Source organism: Acomys minous (genome assembly GCF_964271855.1).
Source record: "Acomys minous genome assembly, chromosome: 14".
Classification (NCBI taxonomy): Eukaryota; Metazoa; Chordata; class Mammalia; order Rodentia; family Muridae; genus Acomys; species Acomys minous.
Genome location: NC_140496.1, coordinates 90,430,229 through 90,452,431, shown reverse-complemented (window position 1 = coordinate 90,452,431; position 22,203 = coordinate 90,430,229). Strand labels below are relative to the sequence as shown.

Genomic DNA, 22,203 nt, shown 5'->3' with positions numbered 1-22,203 from the left:
TTTTTTTTTTTTTTTTTTTTTGGTCTTTTGAGACAGGGTTTCTCTGTGTAGCCTTGGCTGTCCTGGACTCGCTCTGTAGACCAGGCTGGCCTTGAACTCACAGTGATCTGCCTGCCTCTGCCTCCCGAGTGCTGGGATTAAAGGCGTGCGCCACCACGCCCAGCTGAGCCGGCACTTTTTAATTCCTCACCTTACTCTTACGTGGGAAGGTATTTGGGCCGCTAGGAGAAACTTCTTGCTAAATTCACTTCATTTTCATACCAGAGAGAGTTTTAAGTTCTGTGCCTAAGAAAGTGGTTCATGCTTTGGGATGGGCAAGGTTAAAGCTAGTGCAAACCTTTCCTTTGAGTTAGCTTGCTCTATAGCTATGGGAAGGACCCTCAGGAAGGAGTATGTATGGCCCGGTCCATTTTCTGTTGCAATAGCTGACAAGTAATTTACACAGAATTAAAGTTTGTTTGGGCTGTGGTTTGAAGGCTGAGGGCTTCGGGCTGGGCAGCCACATCTGCTGGGAACCCTGCAGCTCAGGACAAGAAAGGAAATTACATAACAAGATAGGCCATGCAGGCTTAAGTATCTCTTCCTCTTTGTATAAGTCACAGTTCCGTGGATGAGGGGCTGGCCCTTATGGTGTGTTTGACTTTACCTCCTAAAGATCCACTTCCAAGATGGGCACAGTGGTGCACACCTTCAGTCCCAGCACTCAGGGAGTCAGAGGCAGGCGGATCACTGTGAGTTCAAGGCCAGCCTGGTCTATTAAGTGAGTCCAGGACAGTCAAGGCTACACAGAGAAACCCTGTCTCTGAAAAAAAACAAAACAAAACACACACACACACACACACACACACACACACACACACACACACACACACCGCCCCAGAAAAGATCCACTTCTAGACAGCATAACTGGATTAAGTTTATAGGCCCAAAACATCTCATGAGTTTCTGGGTGGGTTTGAAAGAAACCAGTGATAATGTTCATCAGTCAGGGGGACTTTGAGGAGTCTAGAGCAGATGCTGCACTGACCTGAGGGAAGACCATTGTTTGGGGCTATGGTGCCTCCTTTTCATACCCTCTGGGCAATAACACCAGCCATGATCAGCTTCTCAGCTCTGACAATCAAAGGTTACATTGGGGAAAATCCGCATTGAGAAAAAACCCTACAGAGCCTTGCCTCAGTGGAGTCTGGACCCAGTTGATGGTGATGCTCGTAGTAGCCAGCTGGCTGCGGAAGGCTGTCTTTACAAAAGCTCTCAGCGGATGCAGGCTCTTCACATTGATGTGGGAAGGGCTTCCAGAGAACCAATGAGTTTCCAGCGCCAGGCAGGATTTGTGGCAGGTTTTGACTTAATAGAATTCCGAGGGAGAAATGATGCCTCTGTGCTTTTGTGTTGCGTGATCTTCATGTTGGGCCTTCTCCAGGCAAGGATCTCTGCTGTGGAAGTCAGATGGCCAGCCAGACAAGACTGTCATTTCCTCTTTATTGCTGTTCTCTTTGTGGTAAAGAGACACAAGTAAAACAATCACCTTATGTGGAAAACTTAGCTTTATAAAAGAAAAGCTAAATGATCAGATGTGAAACCCAAGAATTTTCAATCAGGAAGTTTGCTTCTTTTTCTTTAAGAAGCTTACAGAGGCCTGAACATATACGGCCTAAGTGTCAGTGCCCAGGACTGAGAAAACTACTGAGGACTGACTAGTCGAGTGTCCTGTTAGGTGACTATGGGCCAAGTCACAGGCTTAAGTAGTTAAAACAGCCTTGAGAGCCAAGTCCCTGCACAAGACCAACTTTCTGGCCTAACCACATGGCAAGGAGTTAGGATACACTCTTATTTATCCCTCTCTCTTCAGCAGCCATCCGCTCCCTCTCATGCATGGTATACCTAGTTTTTGTCTCCAAAATAGTGACAGCGTTACAGAGAAAAAGCAATGTAGGTTAGTAAGGAGGGCCTCCTTACAGACCCATGTGCCGGTTAGCCCAATCTAATGATGCATACCGTGTTTTCAATGGCTTGTTTCCTGGATACATAGTCTCACCACATAAAGCAACCCCACTAACATTTTGATTTACTTTCATCCTGTCATGTGTTCATCATACATTATTTTTTAAGTTGAGCTATAGTCACAGATGTATACATTTGCGAAGTTTTGTATTATATTTATGCTCACTGGTTCCGTGTTACAATAGGTCTGATATACTAACTGTTAAAAATGTGCTTCTCGTATAGATTTGCAACTATGTGGGACCTGCAAAGGTTATTGTTCAGTTGGTCACAAATGGAAAAAATATCCACCTGCATGCCCACAGCCTGGTGGGCAAACACTGTGAGGACGGGATCTGCACTGTATCAGCAGGACCCAAGGACATGGTGGTTGGGTAAGTGGGGGCACGTGGTGCTGAGGGAGATGGGGAGTATAAAGCGCAAAACACATGGATGTGAGGTCAGTAAAGCCCTTTTCATTGTGGACCTGTGCAAGGCCTGAGAGGGTCCCAGAACTCGTACGTACAGAGCCAGGTAACGTGTGTGCACTGCCTGAGGCAATCCTTGCATCTGTAGTCTTAACCTCTCAAGGATGGGTGGCTCGGGTTGGATAATGTTATAATTATAGGCATTTGACCTAAGAGGCATTTGTGCTACTTTCAATAATATTTTCCTTCTCCAAGAAATGAAGATAAAGAAAACAAAACAAAACAAAACCCATCACTATAACTATACAGAAATGATTAACTTACAGGTGCTTTTTGCTTTTTTGAAATAGGATCCCTATAATCTAAGCTTACCTTGAACTCACAAATACCCTGTCTTCTCTACCTCCCACATGTTTAGGGGCTGGGACTAGAGACATGTGCCACCACCCTTGGCTCTGGTTTTTACCTGCTTGTGAGTCCCTTAATAGATTCCTAGTGGGGACATTTGAAGCATGAAGCAGATAAATAAATATTGTTTCAACTCTGTGCTATTTAAAATGTATGTGCCGATTTAAGTAACCAAGAAATGTGTATTAGTTTGAACATTCATTAGATTTGGAATATAAATAGAAATTAGTGTATTCATTCAAGGCCAGTCAAATAAAATGATTCTTAATGAATGAAATTTTATAGAAATAATTTCATTTCAAAAGAATCAAGAAATATTTAATAACACATAATTATGGGCCGAGGGAAAAAGAGCTTGTTATGCAAGTATGATGATGCAAGATCAAATCCCCTGACCTCACATAAAAGCCCTCTGCAGAGCATGAGCATTTACCCTCCCAGCCCTTGGAGGGTAGTGAGAGGCAAAGGCGGGAGAATTTCTGGAATCCTAGCTGCCAGCTTGCCTGGTGCAGTGGACAAACGCCAAACAGACAAGGTCTCCAACCGGAAACTGTTCTCCGACTTTTCCACGCACACCGTGTCTACATTCACACACACACATGTATGCACACATAATATAAGGACATTTATTATGCTAAGGTTTTATGTTTCATTATCCCAAGACACTAAAATAGCAATGTAGTAACTTAGCCCACAGTAAAAACTGATGTAAGCAGTCAGTCATCTCACAAACAGGTAACCCCAACTTTGGGGATTCTTAAAAATCAAAGATCAGGGCTCAGTAGATATACTTTCTCCCAAGCCTGACAACCTGAATTTAACTCCTGTAGCCCATGTGGTGGGAGAGAAGCCATTTCCACAAATTATCCTCCGACTTCCGCATGGAGCAAAGGTATATGCATGCAACACACTTACACACACACACACACACACACACACACACACACACACACACACACACAGAGAGGGGGGGGAGTAATAAATTTTCTAAATAAAATCGTATTTAATTAAAATAACGTTTTATATATTATTTTTGTTTTGTTTTGTTTTTTTAGACAGGGTTTCTCTGTGTAGCCTTGGCTGTCCTGGACTCACTTTGTAGACCAGCCTGGCCTCAAACTCACATCAATCCACATGCCTCTGCCTCCCAAGTGCTAGGATTAAAGGCGTGCACCACCATGCCCGGCTTTAAAAAAAAAAAAAGTTTTGTTTTTTTTTTTAATGAGACCTGGGGAAATGGGTCAGTGTGTAAAGTATTTGCAATGCAAACTTCAGGACCTGAGTTCACATCTCCAGCAACCACGTAAAAATTCAGGTGTACAAAACTAAATAAATAAAAATAGGAAAAGGCCAGGCATGGTGGTACATACCATTAGTCCCAGCAATCAGGAGGTAGGCAAGTGGGTCTTTTGAGTTTGAGGCCAGCCTGGTCTGCAGAGTGAGTTCCAGAACAGCCAAGGCTGTTCTCACTGTCTCACTGTCCCCCTCCCTCACTAAAGCCAGGTACAGTGATGCACCTGGAACCCCAGTGCCGGAATGGTAGGCAGCCATGCAGATCCTCGGGACTCACAAGGCAGCTGGTCTAGCCAGTCAGTAATCACCAAGTCCAGTGACTGACCCCGTCTCAAAAAATGAGGTGGAGAAGTAATTGCAGAAAATGTATAGCCATCACCCTGTGGCCTCCGTGCTTGCGTGCAGATACATTTTTGTTGTGGTGGTTGTTAATTTTGATTAATTAGGTACATCACTCAGAGTTGTCTAATCTTAGATCAAGTAGGGTCTGCTAAGATCCCAGCTAGTGTGCACTTTTTGTGCACAGAAGGGGATTGCTTAACCACCTGTGATGAAGTTTGAATTCTGTTGCTCCGAGTCACGTGCCCTTGGGTGGTTCAGCTTTCATGTTCCTGGCCGTTTCCTTGTTTGACTCTGAAGATGTTCAAGTGTGAAAAAACCTAGAGAGCCGGAGCTCTCCTTTAAGTCACTGAACTCTGGTGTCTTTTGATGTTGGGGAGCAAAGTATCTCACCTGAAGGACGCCTGAGCTGCCTCTTGTGTACTGTAACTTGTCTCAGCATCTCCTGGAAGGACTGTCCCGCATCTTGCTCTGTCACGCTTGGTCCCCTTCCAGCTCCCACCTGGCCTATGAGAGTTGGAATGCAGGGTAATCGTTAGCTTCAGACAATTGCTCGGCTAGTGCCTCTGTGGGTTTGCCACAGCACTGCCTATCCCTTTGAAGCACTTACGCTCTGTTCTTTTGCCCTTATTTGAGCCATCTTATGCATGCATGTTTTTGAGGAAGCTATACGTGAAATTCTCTACTAGTAACATTTATTATTATGAGATTCCCAGTGTGTCCTCTGCATCCTGTTGTTTCTCTGTTCTAGCATGCACAGGGCCCTGGGTTGGCCCCGAGCAAAACCGCCACCAGTACGTAGAACCAACAGCTAGTTCGCTGGAGCCTAGGCTGCAGCAATGGAAATGGCTCCCGCGTCTGTAAGCAGAGTGGAAGAGCCTTCCGTGGCCCGTCTCATTCAGCAAACGTTGCCAGCATCCAGTTCCTGTGGCTGGATTTAGTTGTAGCTGGGTGGGAAAACTTCTCAGAGACACGTTGTCAGGGAGATGCTGCCACCTGAGTGATGACAGATAGCCACAGTGGTTTTCCCATTGAAGGTCCTGTGGTACCTGCACTCGCTTTCGCATTTGCTATTTAGCTGAGAGAATTCTGCTCACAGTATTTCCCAAAAGACACCATTTCCCTCGTGATTCATTCATCTCTGTGTCTCTGAGTTTCTACTGCCAGTACTTTCTTCTTCTTCTTCTTCTTCTTCTTCTTCTTCTTCTTCTGCTGCTGCTGCTGCTGCTGCTGCTGCTGCTGCTGCTGCTGCTTCTTCTTCTTCTTCTTCTTCTTCTTCTTCTTCTTCTTCTTCTTCTTCTTCTTCTTCTTCTTCTTCTTCTTCTTCTTTTTTGTGGCTGTAAAAGCAGCACGCTGGCAGCCTGGAAGTCAGGACTCCTCCTCCACTTCTCCCACTGTGCACAAAAGAAGTGGGGGCAAGTTGCACAACTTTTTGAAGACTTGGATTCCTTTTCTTACAAAGTCGGAAAGAGATAGACTGACTCTCTCTCTCTCTCTCTCTCTCTCTCTCTCTCTCTCTCTCTCTCTCTCTCTCTCTCTCTCCAGGCACATGGTGTGTCTAGTGCTGTAGACCAAGCCAGCATTAGCTACTGGTATAAAATAGCATGCGTAGACTTGCCACTATCTTTCTGTGGTTTGACATCGATTATTTTATTTAGTTCTGACTTGTAGGCAAGAAGTTTAGGAAGGCAGCCAAAATTATTTCTTAGGCTTGTCAATACTAGAAATAGAACCAAGATAATCTGTTTCCAATAGTACAGATTAGGCCGAGTGTAGATTCACAAGCAAGGCACCGATCCAGAGCATTGAGATATGTGAAAACGACACCAAGAAGACACACAGCTTTGAACACATCAAAACCAAAAGAATCTCCTTTATTTACAGTGCCTTTCATATCTTCTTCTTGGTTTGAATTCTCAATAATATAAGGTTATTTTTTTTTATTTATTTATTCACTTAACATCCTGATCGCAGCCCCCTCACTCATCTCCTCCCAGCCCTACCCCCTCCCTACGGTTGTTTTGGTTTTTTTTTTTTTTTTTTTTTTTTGGTTTTTTTCTTTTTGTTGTTGTTGTTGTTGTTTTTACTTTTAGTTAGCTTTTATTGGTCCTCTTGTTTCTTATTCACTTAGACGTCCCTGCCTTTCTTGATTTAAAAAAAAAATCCTGTTTGGTATTTTATTTGACCTAGAGTGTTAATTTTTTTTTTAAGCAACATTCTAGTTCTTTGAAATTTTTCATTTGGTGGAAAATGTCTGTGCTTTTCTACTTTGCTGTAGGCCACGTCCACCAAGAGTCACCACACCCTGTTTATTTCCTGGCAACCTGGGTTGAAAGAGATACACAGTTCTTTATTTTCCCTCTCAACTAATTTATGAAGCATATAGCAGTTGATAGGCACTTAACGCAGGGGTTCTCAACCTGTGGCTCAAGGTCCTTTTGGGGGTTGAGTGGCCTTTTCACAGGGGTCGCCTAAGACCATAGAAAAACACAGAAAATCACATTATGATTCATAACAGTGGCAAAGTTACAGTTATGACATAGGTGCGAAGATAATTTGATACTTGGGGATACCACAACATGAGGAACTGTACTACCGGGTTGCAGCTCTAGGAAGGTTGAGGACCAGTGATCTAGAGGATGTACAGATACAAAAACACAAAGGTGAATCTCTGGGCTCCCTCCGTAGAACTGCTACATTGTATTACTGTTGTACAGACTCAAACTAATTGAGATTGGCCATTTCCTGTAGCTAAACATTAGCCCGCAGAAGAGGTGCTGACTGGAGAGGATTGGCCAAATATGGGCTTCGGTAAAGGGGTACCATTCCAAGTTGGGGTGTGCACTCTGAGTCAGGGGCTGCTTTTGAACCCTGTGAAATCAAGATCCAAGTCTTGAAACAACGAAGTCCAAAAAGAGGGGTCACTTGTGATTCCCCAACCCAGGGTCAGGGACTCAGACACATTAAAACTTCAGCGACACTGACAGCTTCCAGATGGTGGCCACATCTGGCCTATTGCAGCGTGTCACCTTATGTGAGGCTGATGCCAGCCTCCATCCCACAGAGTTTGGTTTTGCAGAGCAGTGCAGAGTCAGGCTCTCCGGCCTCCGCATTCCTCAGCACTAACGGAAGGGTTTGTTGAAACAAGAGTTCTGATTCCCTCGGTTTGGATCAAGCCTCCAAAATTTTAGTAAGTTCTAAGCTAATGTCGATGTTGCTGATCTAAAGACTCCCACGTTGTAGTGTGAGAGTAACAAGCAAGGCTGTGGTCCCAGCCCTTTACCAGCGGGTGCGGCCCTTCTGTTTTAAAAATGTTGTTGCTACAGTATTCATCCTCTCAAATTTTCATGTCTGTGAATTTTGATAATCATATGGCTGCTGCCATTAAGTATGCAATGGTTCAGAGCCCCCGAATCTGCCTCTTTATAGTCACTTCTTACCTTCCACTCCACTAAAGGTCCTCACGTAGTATATTGATGAATTTCCCGTAAATATAGTTTTGCCTTTTCAGAGTTTTATAGAATCACACAACCTCTAGCCTTTTAAAGCCTGCCTCCTCCCGCTCAGCAGCATGCACGTAAACGCTGCGTGTCGCTGCTGCAGGTGCCTGCTCTTGCTTCCCACCAGGTACTCTGTGTGTGCACTGCTCTGATGCCCACCGCCTGTCATCCACTCATCTAGTCAAGGGCACTTTGTTTCTTTCCAGGTGTTGAAGATAATAAGGTGCTTTGTATATGAGCTTAACTGTTGAGGAACAGAAGAACAAGGACACAGGCTGCTAAAATGATATTTACAAGAAAGTGCCAAGTCATTCTCTAAAGTGGCTAAAGCATTGCATATGCCCTATGTACTCATATCTGTAGTACTACTAATAATCTGCTCTCATCTTCTTTGATATTTTATTCTAAATTTTCAAACGTATTTGAAATACAAGAATATCATAACGAGCTGCTATTGTGCCCATAACCCAGTATCAACAACTAAGTATTACCTCTCCAAACTTGATTAAACACATTCTTACTTAAATATTTTTTTGGCTATTAATATCTAATTCCATTGTGGTAGGAAGATATTTTATATAATTTTGTATCATTTTCAATTTATTGATGCCTATTTTATGGCTAGAAACAGCCACTGTTACTTTAACAGCATGCTTACTCCTGTCTGGTGGAGTAGACCATGTGTGAGTGTCAGGTGGGTCCAGGAGTTCGAGTACTGTGCTAGTCTTATGTCCTTACAACTTTTTGTTCTGTCGATTACCAAGAGAGGGATGTTAAAAATCACTGGTACATTTATAGGTATGTCTGTTTTTTTCCTTTCATTGTTTTAAGATTTTTACTTCCTATAATGTAGAATTTTCTTATACCAGTTGCATAAATATTTAGGATTCTTTTGGGGGGAGGTTGTTTTTTTTGTTGTTGTTGTTGTTTGGGGGGGTTGTTTTGTTTTGTTTTTTGAGACAGAGTTTCTTTGTGTAGTGTTGGCTGTCCTGGACTTGCTTTGTAGACCAGGCTGGCCTCGAACTCACAGAGCTCTGCCTGCCTCTCTGAGTACTGGGATTATAGGTATAATATTTAGGGTTCTTAAGCTCTCTTGATGAGTTGATATTAGTCTTCTTTCATGCTTGGTAATATTATTTTCTCTAAAAATCTACCTCAGCTGATAATAATACAGTTAGGATGGTGCCACTATACGTAAGATGTTATGTGAACCTAAGGATGGCACACTTTCTCTTCCCTGCTCCAGGCCTGTGCTGTCATGTCATGGACTTTACATCTACTTACATTATAAAATCCACAATACATTTGTTTTGTGAGGCTTTTATTTCCCTAGACAAAACAAACAAACAAAAAACTTTTTAAGTAACTTGTATAAATTAGGGACATGACTCTTATATTTGCACACATTAGAATTTGCACTGCTCTTCACCCTGCTGTATAGGTCAAGATTTCTATCTGGTATGGCCGCCTCCGGCCTGCGTCACTTCCTTTAACTTTCCTTGTATTGCTGATCTGATGCTGATGGGGTCTTCTCATTTTTGTGTTTGAAAAGTCTTTCCTTCATCTTTTCTGTTCAAAGGTGTTTTTTGAAGGGCCAAGGATTCTAAGTTGACAGTGTGTTCTTTTGTGTCCTGGTTTTATGTCGATTTACTGTCTTGGGACTTGACCTATTTCCAGCAAGAGCTCACTGTGTGTCTTGCTGGGTTCTGCTGTGTGTAACATTTCTCTAGCAGTGTTTCTGACTTGTCTTCATCAGTACTTGTTAAGCAGTGTGAGTTGTTATAGAACTGACTGTAGTTATGATCTTCTTAAGTCTGAGCTTCTTAGTATTCTCTGGAGTTACATATTTATTAAATCTTAGAACTTTCAACTGTTAATTTCTGTCCACTACCTTTTTGTCTGCTCTCCCCTTCTCTTCCTCTGTGTGTGTGTGTGTGTGTGTGTGTGTGTGTGTGTGTGTGTGTCTGTCTGTCTGTCTGTCTGTCTGTCTCTCTCTCTCTCTCTCTCTCTCTCTCTCTCTCTCTGTCTCTCTCTCTCTCTCTTTCTCTGTGTGTGTCCGTGTGTGTCCCCCTCTCTCTCTTTCTCTCTGTCTCTGTCTCTCTTTCTCTCTCAAACTTGGGTTGAATTGGCCCCATCACTAAGGAAATACCCTCTGAATATTCAATCTGATGCTTCATGTATTTTGAGGCTCCTTGGTCAAGCCCTGTATGGTCTATGAAAACAGTAGCTTTTTTTCCTCAACCTTAATGGGCTTCCTCACAAACGTCAGTGACCAGCTGATGTTCCTGTGGCTTTTTGAGTATCCCTGGTCCCTTGGCTATAAATCCTAGTCTCTTTAACCTCGAATCTTTACCTGTCTCTGCAGCTGCAGGACCCTGGCTGGCTTCCCGCCCTGCAACCTGGGCATTAAGCCAGGTAATTGTAAGAGTCACTTTACTTCTCTTTTCTTAAGGATCACTGTTCTGTGTCACCTGTTCCCCGGAGCCTGACAACCATTTTCTCATGTGTTTTGGTTATTTGATTCTGGAGGGTCAGTCTAGGTCTGCACTACTGCACTGTGGCCTGTGGCGGACACTAATGTGTGTATTGTTTACTAGGGCAAGTCCTTCCTTCATGACTCACATAGTAAATAAGCATGATGATGACTTACTCCACATCTCCACATATGAAATTAGGCTGCCATAGGAATGCGCCGTGGAGAGAGTGTGGCGTGCAGCTGACGTGTTGGTCACTGATGTTCCCAGGAGATGGCCCTGTTCTCCTCATGGGGGACGGTGTGCACAAGAGTGAGGCCCCAAAAGGCAGACTCGAGAGCTGTTGTTCTTGGAGGCCTGCGTGGACCTCGGAGCACATTGGCAGGCTGGGGTGCACAGCTGTCTGTGCTGCTCCCTCAGGCACTCACTGAGGACCCGCGTGTCAGCCTATGTTCAAGAGCTGGAAATCTCTGTCCTGAAGGAGCTGTGGAAATACAGCATACTTACTTCTCGGTGTGTCCACGTGACTCACTCCACATCTGGGCTTCTGTATATGTGTCTACAGCCTTCAGCTCTTCTCTTTTCTTTCTCCAGCTTATATAACCTTGGCACAGTAGCTTGTTCTTATTTATGCAGGCAAGTTGTCCTATCTCCTGTATTGTAATTTTGTATTATATTTAGTAAACGTGTTTGTGCGTGTGCATGCATGTGCGTGTTTCTGTCTACCTATATCTTTCTGTCTATGTGATTGTTCAGGGAGGAGGCTATCTGTCTTTGTGTGTATCTGTGTGTGTGTCAGCATCAGAGGCCAGAGAACAACTTGTGGGAGTTACTTCCTTCCTCCTACTGTGTGGGTCTGTGTATTGAACTCATGTCACTGAGCTTGGCAATAAAGTGACCTTACTAACTTAGCCATCTTACTTACCCACATCTTTTCTTCCTTCTACTAATATCTATTTTCCTTTCATAGTAAAAGTCCTTACAAACATCTGTATGGCTTTGAGAGACCTGAGCCCTGAACTCTTCCCTTTGAATCCATTTGCCACCTATGACTCTGCTCCTTTCCCTCAGCCCTCATGCTGCCACTGTTGAAAACACCAGAGAGGTCCTGCCTTGGGGTCTTCACACTCACCAGAGAGGTCCTGCCTTGGGGTCTTCACACTCACCAGAGGGGTCCTGCCTTGGGGTCTTCACACTCACCAGAGAGGTCCTGCCTTGGGGTCTTCACACTCACCAGAGGGGTCCTGCCTTGGGGTCTTCACACTCACCAGAGGGGTCCTGCCTTGGAGTCTTCACACTCACCAGAGGGGTCCTGCCTTGGGGTCTTCACACTCACCAGAGGGGTCCTGCCTTGGGGTCTTCACACTCACCAGAGGGGTCCTGCCTTGGGGTCTTCACACTCACCATTTCTGCAGCTGTGCTATTCACCATTCAAAATCCACTTCCTCCTCTTGCCTCCCTCAGGGCTGGTTCAGCTGTGATCTTTTCAGCATCCTGTCTGGGTCCTCTCTGTTCAGCCTCCCCTACCATCTCACCTACCCCATTCCTGGCTCTTTTCCTTTGGTTACATGAAGTTCTATGTAAGCTACACTGTGAAAAGTACTTGCTTGCTGTCTGTCATCATGATAGCATGCACATTATGTGAAAGCAGAGTAAAGCCACATGAACCTTCCCTAGTAACACATATATGCAAATGCACCCCATACACTTATGATTTGGCATCGAACATGCTCTGAGACCCAAGGGGCTTCCAGTTCACCACCATCTAATTTAGTCACCCAGTTTAACCTGGCCTGACCCACGTGTGGCGAGTCTCAATATAGGGCTCTCTGCAGAAATGCTAATGAGCTGAGTACACTGGGCACCCCGGCCCTGCCAACAGTGCTGTGTGATATACAGCATATGCCATATATCACCTACGTAACACAAAATCCCAGATACTGATACACATCTAACTGGGGTTTGTGTAAGATGCTGAGTGCGTGTGTATTTTTTTCAAAGTGCTCTTTTCTGAACTGAAGCCCACTCGCCAGTGACGGCCGCCTAACTTTTTGCTCTTTTTGCTGCTACTCCTTACTGCTTTCCTCCAGCTTTGCAAACCTGGGAATACTTCATGTGACTAAGAAAAAGGTATTCGAAACCCTGGAAGCACGAATGACGGAGGCGTGTATACGGGGCTACAACCCTGGACTTCTGGTGCATTCTGACCTTGCCTATCTACAAGCAGAAGGTGGAGGAGACCGGCAGCTCACAGGTGAGCAACCTTACCAGCCTCGCTTACGGCCTTCTCTCTTACAAGGGATGGCTGCAACCGGCAGCACACCAGCCTGCCGGCGGGAAGGAGCTCGGTGCGACTGAGTCAGTCCTTTCTTACCCGGCTCCCTGGAAGAAGAACAGCCTCGCCACAAAGACTTGGCCCACTTCGTTCTCACCTTTCTCCACACAGCGATGGTGTATTGTAGGCATATCCACTCTGCTCCCTTGTGTCCTGTGTGTGCTCATGCTCTGTGTGTAATCACACTCTGTGTGTGCTCACACTCGGTGTGTGCCTTAAACGTAACAAAAGTAGGCGAGTAGAATGGGGAGAGGTTAAGAGAAGATGGTGTTACAATGCTCCAGAGAAAATGCAGGTTTCCACTCTTGGCCTTAATTAGACGATGTAATGGGACTGTTATACAAAATTTTTACCAACAGCTTGAAGAATTTCAGGCTAAAATAACCACAAGGAAAAAGAAAAGCCAAATTATTAAAATTGAAGATGAAAATCGGGGAAACGTTTCCAGAGGTGCTGGTAAAATTCAGAGATTCATTAGGGCATGGTTTGAAAACATATTCCAATAAATTAGAAAATCTTACAGAAATTCACAGATACATTTGACCTGCCAACACTAAATTTTAAAGATATAAACAACTTATACAGACCTAAAACAAGCAATAAAATGGAAGCAGTAACAAAATGTCTCCAAACTAGAAAAAGCTCAGTCTTAAATGGAACCACAGCTGAATTCTACCAGATCTTTGAGGAATTAACATGAATTCCCCTTAAACAGGTCCATATACTAGGAAGGAAAGGAACATTACCAAACTTATCTCCTGAAGCCAGCGTTACCTTTTATACCAAACTCGATGAACGTGCAACAGAGAAAGAGAAAAGAACGCGCCAATATTTCTTATGAATGTGGAATCATCAGTTCCCACTAAAATGATATAAACCAAATTCATCAACACATTAAATTATTGACAGTTATCAAGTTGGCTTCATTTTCAGAATAAAGCGTGGTTCAGCGTATGAAAACCAATAAATATAAGGCATAAATAGTCTTGAGAACAGAAATTACATGTCATCCAAATAAATGCAAAGGCTTTGGACAAAGCAAACATTCCTTTGTGATTTAAAAAAATTAGCAATAAGAGAATTATACCTTAATATACTAAAGGCTATATACAATAGACTATAGCCAGTATTACACAAAAGGGGGAAAGCTGAAAATATTCCCTTTGAAAGGAATATTTGAAAGTGGAGTAAGACAAGGTATCCCTTTCTTCACTCTAATCAACATGGTGCTTAAAAACTTAGCTAAAGTGATAAGACAAGAGAATGAAATAAAAATCACACAAATAGGAAATGAAGAGGTCAAAATGTCCCTATTTGCAGACAATATACTTCTATATGTGAGACCCTCAAAACTCCACTGGAAAAGGCTTAGCCCTGATAAAGTATCGGGGATACTTAATCAGTATACAAAACTCCGTATTTTCCTGTATCGACAGTGAATGTCCTGAGAAGGAAATCAGCAAAGGTAACAACCAAGCATAGTCCCAGCCGTTCTCAACAGTGTCGAAATAAGTAAATGAAATCCCTGGCACTAAACTAGCCAGGTGAAAAGACCTTCACAATGAAAAATTTAAGACACTGAAAAAAAAAAAAACAGAAGAAGATACATGGTGGAACAGTCTCCCGTGCTCCTGAGTCGACAGAATTAATATCTCAAAAAATATTACCAAGTGTGGTCTATAAGTGGAATGCAGTCCACATCAAATCCCAATGGTGTTCTCCATGGAAATAGAGAAAAAGTTTCCTAACATTCATATAGGAGCACAAAAGGCCTCAGGTAGCCAAAGCTATAGGATAATAAAAAGTATTATTAGAAGTATCGCAAGTGCAGAGCCATGGTACCAAACCAGCATGGAACTGGCATCGGACAGACGTGCGAATTGGTGGAGTGGGAGACTTGGGAGTAATCACAGCTATCGCCACCTGATACTTGAGAAAGGTGCCAAAATATGCATTAGAGAAAAGGCAGGCTGTTCAACAAGTGATGCCAGGAAACTGGATAGCCACAAATAAAGAAGGAAACCAGAGCCCCGTCCCATCCTGCACAAAATCAATTCAACATGGACCAAAGATCTTACTGTAAGAGTCAGTGGTCTGAAACTGTCAGAGGAAAACATGCAGAAAACACGTCATGGTGTAGGCGAGGGCTTTCCGAAAAGGGTTCCAGCAACTCCGGAAATAAAATCAAGAACTAGCAAATAAAATTAAAACGCTTCTGTTCAGCAAAGGAGACAAAGTACGAGAAAGAGTGTAGCTGTGTAGCTGACAGATTAATATCTAGGTTATAATTTAAAAACAAAAAAAAAAAAGCTCAGAGTTAAATTCTAGGAAACTGAACAACCCAGTGAATAATAAATGGGCTAAGGAACAAAGGCGGGTTCTCAAACAGCCAATAAACATGAAGAAATGTTTTATGCCCTTGGTCATTAAAACTGCTTTGAGATCCCATCTCCCTCCAGTCAGAGTGGCAGCCATTAAGAAAACAAGCAGTGGGAACTTGGCATACAGTTCAGGTGGTATAGTTCTAGCCTATTGCACAGAAGTCCAGGGTTTGATTCCCAGCACTCCTTAAAAGGAGATAGTGTACCTCACAGCTCACACCTGTGGTGCCAGCACTTGGAGTTCAAGGTCATCCTCAGCTGGGTATAGTAGATGTCTCAGCAGGTAGTTCACACAGAGCCTGCTGGCCTGAACTCAGCCCCCAGGACCCACATAGTGAAAGGAGAGAACACCTCCCCAGGGTGCCCTCTGACCTACACACATGTGTTGTGGCAAACAAATGCAAAAAAATAAGAAAATCAAAATGGAGATGCCGGGGGCGGGGGGGGGGGTAGGGAGGGGGGCAGGGGAGCACATGGGACAGAGGGGAACCAAACTAGAAGTAGAACTGCCACATGGCAGAACTCTAAAGTCAGCATACTACACATACATGTTTACCTGCACATACATGTTTATTGCAGCTATATTCACATTAAAGAATCGCCCTAGCTCTCCATCAACGGATAATGGATAAAGAAAATATGATATAGATTCATCATGGAGTTTTATCCAGCCATTGAAAAGAAAAAGAAACAGCATTTGCCGGGGCAGTGTGTGCAACTGGAGATCACTGTGTCAAGTGAAATAAGCCAGACCAAAAAGGACAAACATCACATACTGTCTCTCTCATTTCTAGATCCTAGATCTTATTTAGATACGTACGATGATTTGTGTATGAGTGTATAGTACATGAAAGTAATTTGTTGGTAGGGAGGGGACTAGTGGGTGTGGGGGAGGGGAGAAAGGAGGCTTTGGGGCAGAGTATTGTCAGAATTTGTGGTTTACTAGGATGAAAATGTCTTTATGGAACCTATCACTCTGTATACCGAGTATATGCTAATTAAAAAAAAAAACTTTAAGGAAATATTTCTGAAGGAAAAGAATAGGCTTTGAGGCCATGTTCTTTGTTTGGGCTTCCTGAAAGTGCGCGGTGTTAGGTGTTCACACTGCCCTACCCGGGTGTGAACACACTGTCCTGTGTGGCCCTAGACAGGGAGAAGGAGCTCATCCGCCAGGCAGCTCTGCAGCAGACGAAGGAGATGGACCTGAGTGTGGTGCGCCTCATGTTCACAGCCTTCCTTCCCGACAGCACCGGCAGCTTCACTCGGAGACTCGAGCCCGTGGTGTCAGACGCCATCTACGACAGCAGTAAGTCCCCAGTCCCGCCTCATCACTCACGACCCAGTGTCAAGGCCTGCACACAGTGGCTTAACCACCTTGAACTTCCAGTTTATTGTCTACCAAGTGTGAATACTGCAGTCTAGGGCAAAGGGTTGGTGTCCAGGAAACATCTTAAGACATGTCAGCCAAGGTGACACCATTTCCTCCGAGGGTGCTGTTATATTCTTTACACATAGCACCAATATCTTACTTACAACACATGACTGCAAGGATAGATTGCTGGTACTTAAAAACGACCTTAATGTTTGCCTCTGGCAGGACTGAAGAGAAATTAATAAAAAGACAAATATTATTCTTATGTGTCTTTATTCCTACTTGGTAATAGATCTATTAAAAGAGGAACTTGAAGGTAACTAAATTAGTAAATAGTATGTCAAAATTCTCTTTCCGTCTGTAGATAGATGAATGTGAAAGGTTTTCAGTAGCCTGTAGCATTTACTGTGTAACTCTTTTGTTTGGTATACCCTGGGCTTAATAAACAGTTGATTCAGAAACCTCTCAAGTACAGTACATTGAACAGTTATAGAATATGATGCGCTAGGAAACCCCATGTTCCACATCCATCTTCTGGTTGATTTGTCTGATTTAAGCAAGTGTGAAGGGAAGTGAAAAGTGTATTGAATGAGAAAGAGTCTTACCCAACAGAGAGCCTTGAACTGCAGCTGTTGGAGTTTTTAAAGGGGGAAGCTTTGCCCTCCTCACTGGTACAGGCAGCTCTGCCCCGACCACACAGAATGCTAATTTAGTCTGCGGAAAGGAAACAGAGCATCTTCATTTTTCTTTGCAGAATTAAAAAAGAAAGCAGCTTTAAGAACGTGCTTTTCTGAACTTTTTAAAGCATTCTGTAAGTGGCATAAAGTTAGCATGAAACCAGCCGCTGATCTGGCAATTCTGGAAGCAAAGGAAGCTTTCTCTTTCCATGCCACCCTGAGTTAGAGGGGAGCTATCCCCTCCTCACCTGCTCCCTTCCGCCTCACCTATTTGGGGGACGATGAGTGGCCCAGACCCAAGAAGTGCTCCAAGGACCCTGGAGGCCTTTCTTGCTCTGTCTGTGTCTTTGTGAAAACAGTAGGAGTGAGCTCACCCATCCAAACCGCGCGAAGTTGACCCTAACGAGGATGTGCGTTGCTTTCTCCCCTTGATCAGAGGCCCCCAATGCGTCCAACCTGAAAATCGTGAGAATGGACAGAACAGCAGGATGTGTGACCGGAGGGGAGGAAATTTATCTTCTCTGTGACAAGGTTCAGAAAGGTACGGGCACACCCTGTCTCCAGATGCGGGGTGTACTTGTCAGGGTCATCTCTGAGTTGCTCACGGTGGACCAGGAGGGTTCTCCTTTTGTTGTGGGACGTCTTAAAAAACATTCCCGAGTGTAAAACGTGTTATTTCTGTAAAGGCCGCCTATGCAGTTCACTCCCCCGCAGAAGTAAAGAGCTGTTCAGCATGTGATACTTACTAAGCTTTGTTCCCTGCACTCAGTTAAAGCAGCTGTTATGATCTGAGTTTTATATGACATAAAATTACAGATTGTTTTTGCGGTGCTGTGTTGTAACGTGGCGCGAGCTTCCCCGGTCCCTTTCTCGTGTCACTGTGACGCCAAGTAGAAAAGGGAAGGATGGCACACATGGGGTGCTCGGCAAATTTCCCCCATTTTGTGCTTTGAGAAGTTCTCAACTTTTACCGTCACCCCATACTGCAAGATTGGGAAATTTGTAAAGGCTGAAGGAGTAGTTACTTTCCCAATCTTTGTTTTAAATAAAACTATAAATAAATATTGTTTAGTTTTAAACAAGTTTGCTTAGACTGGTGTCGTCGGGTTTCTGTCACTATGATAAACATCAGGATCAGAAGTCACCTGGCGAGGAGAGGGCTCAGCTCTCAGTTTATCGTCATAATCCAGGGAAGTCTGCTCAGAACAAGAAGCTGGAGGCAGGATCTGATGCAGAGGCCATGGAGGAGTACTGCCTACTGGCTTGCTCCTCACAGCTTGCTCTGCCTTGCCTTAACACCCAGGACCACCCACCCAGGGGTGGCTCTGCCCATAGTTAGGTGGGCCTTATCAAAAAAATGCACTGTGGGCCAGTCTGCTAGGGACATTTTTCTCATTTGAAGTTCCCTTTTCCCAAATGACTCTGGCTTGTGTCAAGTTGACATAAAAAAATGAATACCAGCATAATTTGTATCAGTCTACCACCAACCCACTGAGGTTGGAGCCTGCACATGCCATGGGCAAAATTATTTGTATTTAATTTTTAATATTTATCCTTACACTGAAATGTCTTAACATTGGAGCCCTTAGGAGACTGGCTGTTTCATTCTGCTACAGTGGCTTGACCATACTGTGCTCTCACTACTGTCCCTAATAAACCTGGGAGTCAGGGTACCTGAGGGCCTAGAGGCCCATGCTAGTATGGCCTGGTTAAGAAAGTGTAGTCAAAACCCACCATTGGGTGGCAATCCATGCTCTACAGACTCTACCCTGGGAGAAACAACCAGAAATAACAGACCACACTTCAGAGAGATGTGGTGCGACTGTCCTAGGACCAATTCTTACTGTCAGGAGGCTGTATCCAGAATGTCACACTGGCCCTAAACTTGAGTGCTCTGGACCTCCTCATGCCCTCCCCTGAATTGGAAGACTTCCTAGCAAAATATGCCACCAGAAAGTGAATATAACCTGTCATCAAGCCATGGTCTCCTGGCTCTGAGGTTTCAGATGCTCTTAGCCTCCTCTGGGAACCATGGTGTTGGTGGTCATGCAGAGGTGCCTGCAAAGGGCAGAAGACCTTGTGAGAAGAGCTAGCAAATGATCCACATGTGTAGTGACTTGGAATTTCCTCCACAGTGCACTACTAAAATAAAAACATGATAAATTAAATGTTAGTATCATAATACAGCTGCAGTTCCCTGTCACACAAGTAAGTAAAATAAAAAGACTGGAGGTGGGAGACAGACGGACAGACAAGGAAAATGACAGGTGTCCTGTTCTACTGAGTCTGAGCTAGACCTACCCATAGGCAAAGGACTGGACCAGAAAACAATGAAATGGTCTATTCAATCCAACGTGTCTAAAATTATATCCAAATAGAAGTATCAGCTTCTACTAGTCAGCAGGGTGGCCCCTGATATGCACTGAGTAAAGTCCAGGAAACGCTGTCCTGGACTCCATGTCACGGTTCTGCAGAGCTAGGGCCTATGACTAGAGAGTGGAAAACAATGTCATCTAGTTCCATCACAAGAGGACACGGCCACCAAGGTGTTCAACCCAGATGCTTACTGGGGAGTCCTGACATAGTCTATGGAGGTAGTACAGTAGAGCATGCAGGAGCTAGGATGCTGTATCTGTGGTGTTTACATCCTGGTTCCCTCCTGTATCAGCTACTCCACCTCGGATAAGCTACTTAAGATACTCTCAGGGACTGACAAGATGGCTCAGGAAGTAGAGGCGCTTACTGCCAAGCCTGACAACCTGAGTTCAATCCCCAGTAACCACATGATGGAAGGAGAGGACCAATGACCTCTTCTGTATGCACTTAGCGTACACATGTACGCCCACGCACGTGCATGGGCACACACCAGTAGACTCCAGATTCTCCACTGCAAAGTGAGGGCAGCATGAGTATACCTACATCCCAGATCTGGCCTGAGGAATAGACGAGCTAATATTTTTGCATAAAGCACTTAGGAGAGCATCTGCTGTGTGGCAAGCACCATTTTTGTCAAGGGTTATGGTGTACCTCTCCACATTGGGCTGAGTCACACCTACGGGATCTGATCTTCCATCAGCCTTCCTGTTCGCGAGAAGGTGGATGGCTTAAGGGTGGAGAAGCAGGAAGTTCATGTGTTGACTAGAACAAAGCTTATTTGAGTGGGTAAATCTAATACTTCGCCACTATGAATAAATAGTAGCTCTCATTCCTGGGGCAAACAGCGTGTAAAGAGTTGGTGATCTGTGAAAACTTTAAATGGTGCAAATCTCCTGGTATTAATTGTTTTTGAAACATTTACACTTATACGAGGTAGAGCTGTGTGCTAACTGTGCTTGCTGGCATGCTCAGCAGCATTGTTGCACCCAGTGCAATCACATGCCTGAACATGACTGTAGATGGCATGCTCAGCAGCATTGTTGCACCCAGTGCAATCACATGCCTGAACATGACTGTAGATGGCATGCTCAGCAGCATTGTTGCACCCAGTGCAATCGCATGCCTGAACATGACTGTAGATGGCATGCTCAGCAGCATTGTTGCACCCAGTGCAATCACATGCCTGAACAGGACTGTTTGTAGATGCCATGCTCAGCTGCATTGTTGCACCCAGTGCAATCACATGCCTGAACATGACTGTTTGTAGATGCCATGCTCAGCAGCATTGTTGCACTCACTGCAATCACATGCCTGAATGTGACTGTTTCTAGATGACATCCAGATTCGGTTTTATGAAGAGGAAGAAAACGGTGGCATTTGGGAAGGATTTGGGGACTTCTCCCCCACAGATGTTCATAGACAGGTAGGTGTGTTATTATTGCGGATTATTTTAGTATTTGTTCTGCCTTGGTGAAGTTCCATGCTTAAGTTCCACATATTAAGAAAAGAAACCATCGTAAGGCTCTTTAACACCCATACAGCGATGCTATTTTTATGGCTCTTCCAGAGAAGTGCCCTCACATAGAGCTGCCGGCAAGGTGCCGCCAGAACCCTGACTCTGAGAGCCTGGCATGGTGCCTCAGGTCCTCCCAAGAAAATATTTTAGGTATTGAACACATGGCAAAGCCTGTTAAAAAGGAACTGTGCAGAAAAGTGCGAAGGGCTGAGGCTGATGCCATCCTGATGAGCCTGGGTCCCCCGGCTGATTATAAGACCAGGGATGATATGATTATATGAAGATGCTGAGCCACCACAGTAACCGTCACTCTTTGATAGTGACTGAGAAATGGCATTCTCAAAAAGTTGTTACCAACCCAAATATTAACCAGTAAGTTTCTAATTACATAATGGGTGTACCTACGCGATGGAATATCATGCAGTAACTGGAAAAGGAGGCTCTGAATGAACAGAGACCTCAAAATAGAATGCTAAGATAGTATATGTAAAAACAATTCTGTGCTCACATGCACAGGAAGCCCGAGAAAATAACAGCAGATCCCGCTAGGAATCCACACAAAAGAAGTGCATGAGCGAATAGGAGATACAGAGGAAAGGAGAATTGTCAGTGTACGCTGTTGCAGGATATTTGATCACACTGTGATCCCTGAGATTGTGAACTGGAAAAACCTGTTTCTGGTTGTGGTGTAGCTCAGTACTAGTACATACCTTTAAGGATTAAATAAAGTCAACCCTGGGTCAAGAGGCAGGGCAAGCAACCAGTTGACAGGAAGTGAACATGGGAAATACCATAGAGAGTGAGAGGAAGTCCAGAGGATGGATAGATGTGCAGGAAGTAGTAAGGAGGGACATTGAGTTGAGAGTATTTAAGACAGCGTGGAGAAGGAGAAAGGCCTTTTTCCTTCTGGGATGTCGGCTGAGTAGGAAGGTCAGCTGGGTACTTTCTCTGCCTCTCTGCCTCTCTGAGCTAGCAGGCTTTCACCCAACATCCAGCTCCTGAGTCTTTATTAGTAAAATCAGATGTTTGGGATTTTGCTTAAAAACAACCGTGCGCCACTGTGTGTTTCTCCTATAGTTTATGAAATCTTGATCCTTATGAATATACACATAGAAAATGAA

At 44.2% G+C, this 22,203-nt stretch overlaps 1 protein-coding gene across 1 annotated transcript in view; it reads left to right on the top strand.

The window, feature by feature from the left end:
• NFKB1 (nuclear factor kappa B subunit 1) overlaps positions 1-22,203 on the top strand; it is a 114,261-nt gene that overhangs the window by 63,098 nt on the left and 28,960 nt on the right. The window contains exons 7-11 of the mRNA XM_084755909.1: positions 2,230-2,378; positions 12,516-12,679; positions 16,289-16,447; positions 17,627-17,731; positions 20,898-20,989. Coding sequence (XP_084612035.1) covers positions 2,230-2,378; positions 12,516-12,679; positions 16,289-16,447; positions 17,627-17,731; positions 20,898-20,989 — 669 coding nt within the window. The remainder of the gene's footprint in view (positions 1-2,229; positions 2,379-12,515; positions 12,680-16,288; positions 16,448-17,626; positions 17,732-20,897; positions 20,990-22,203) is intronic.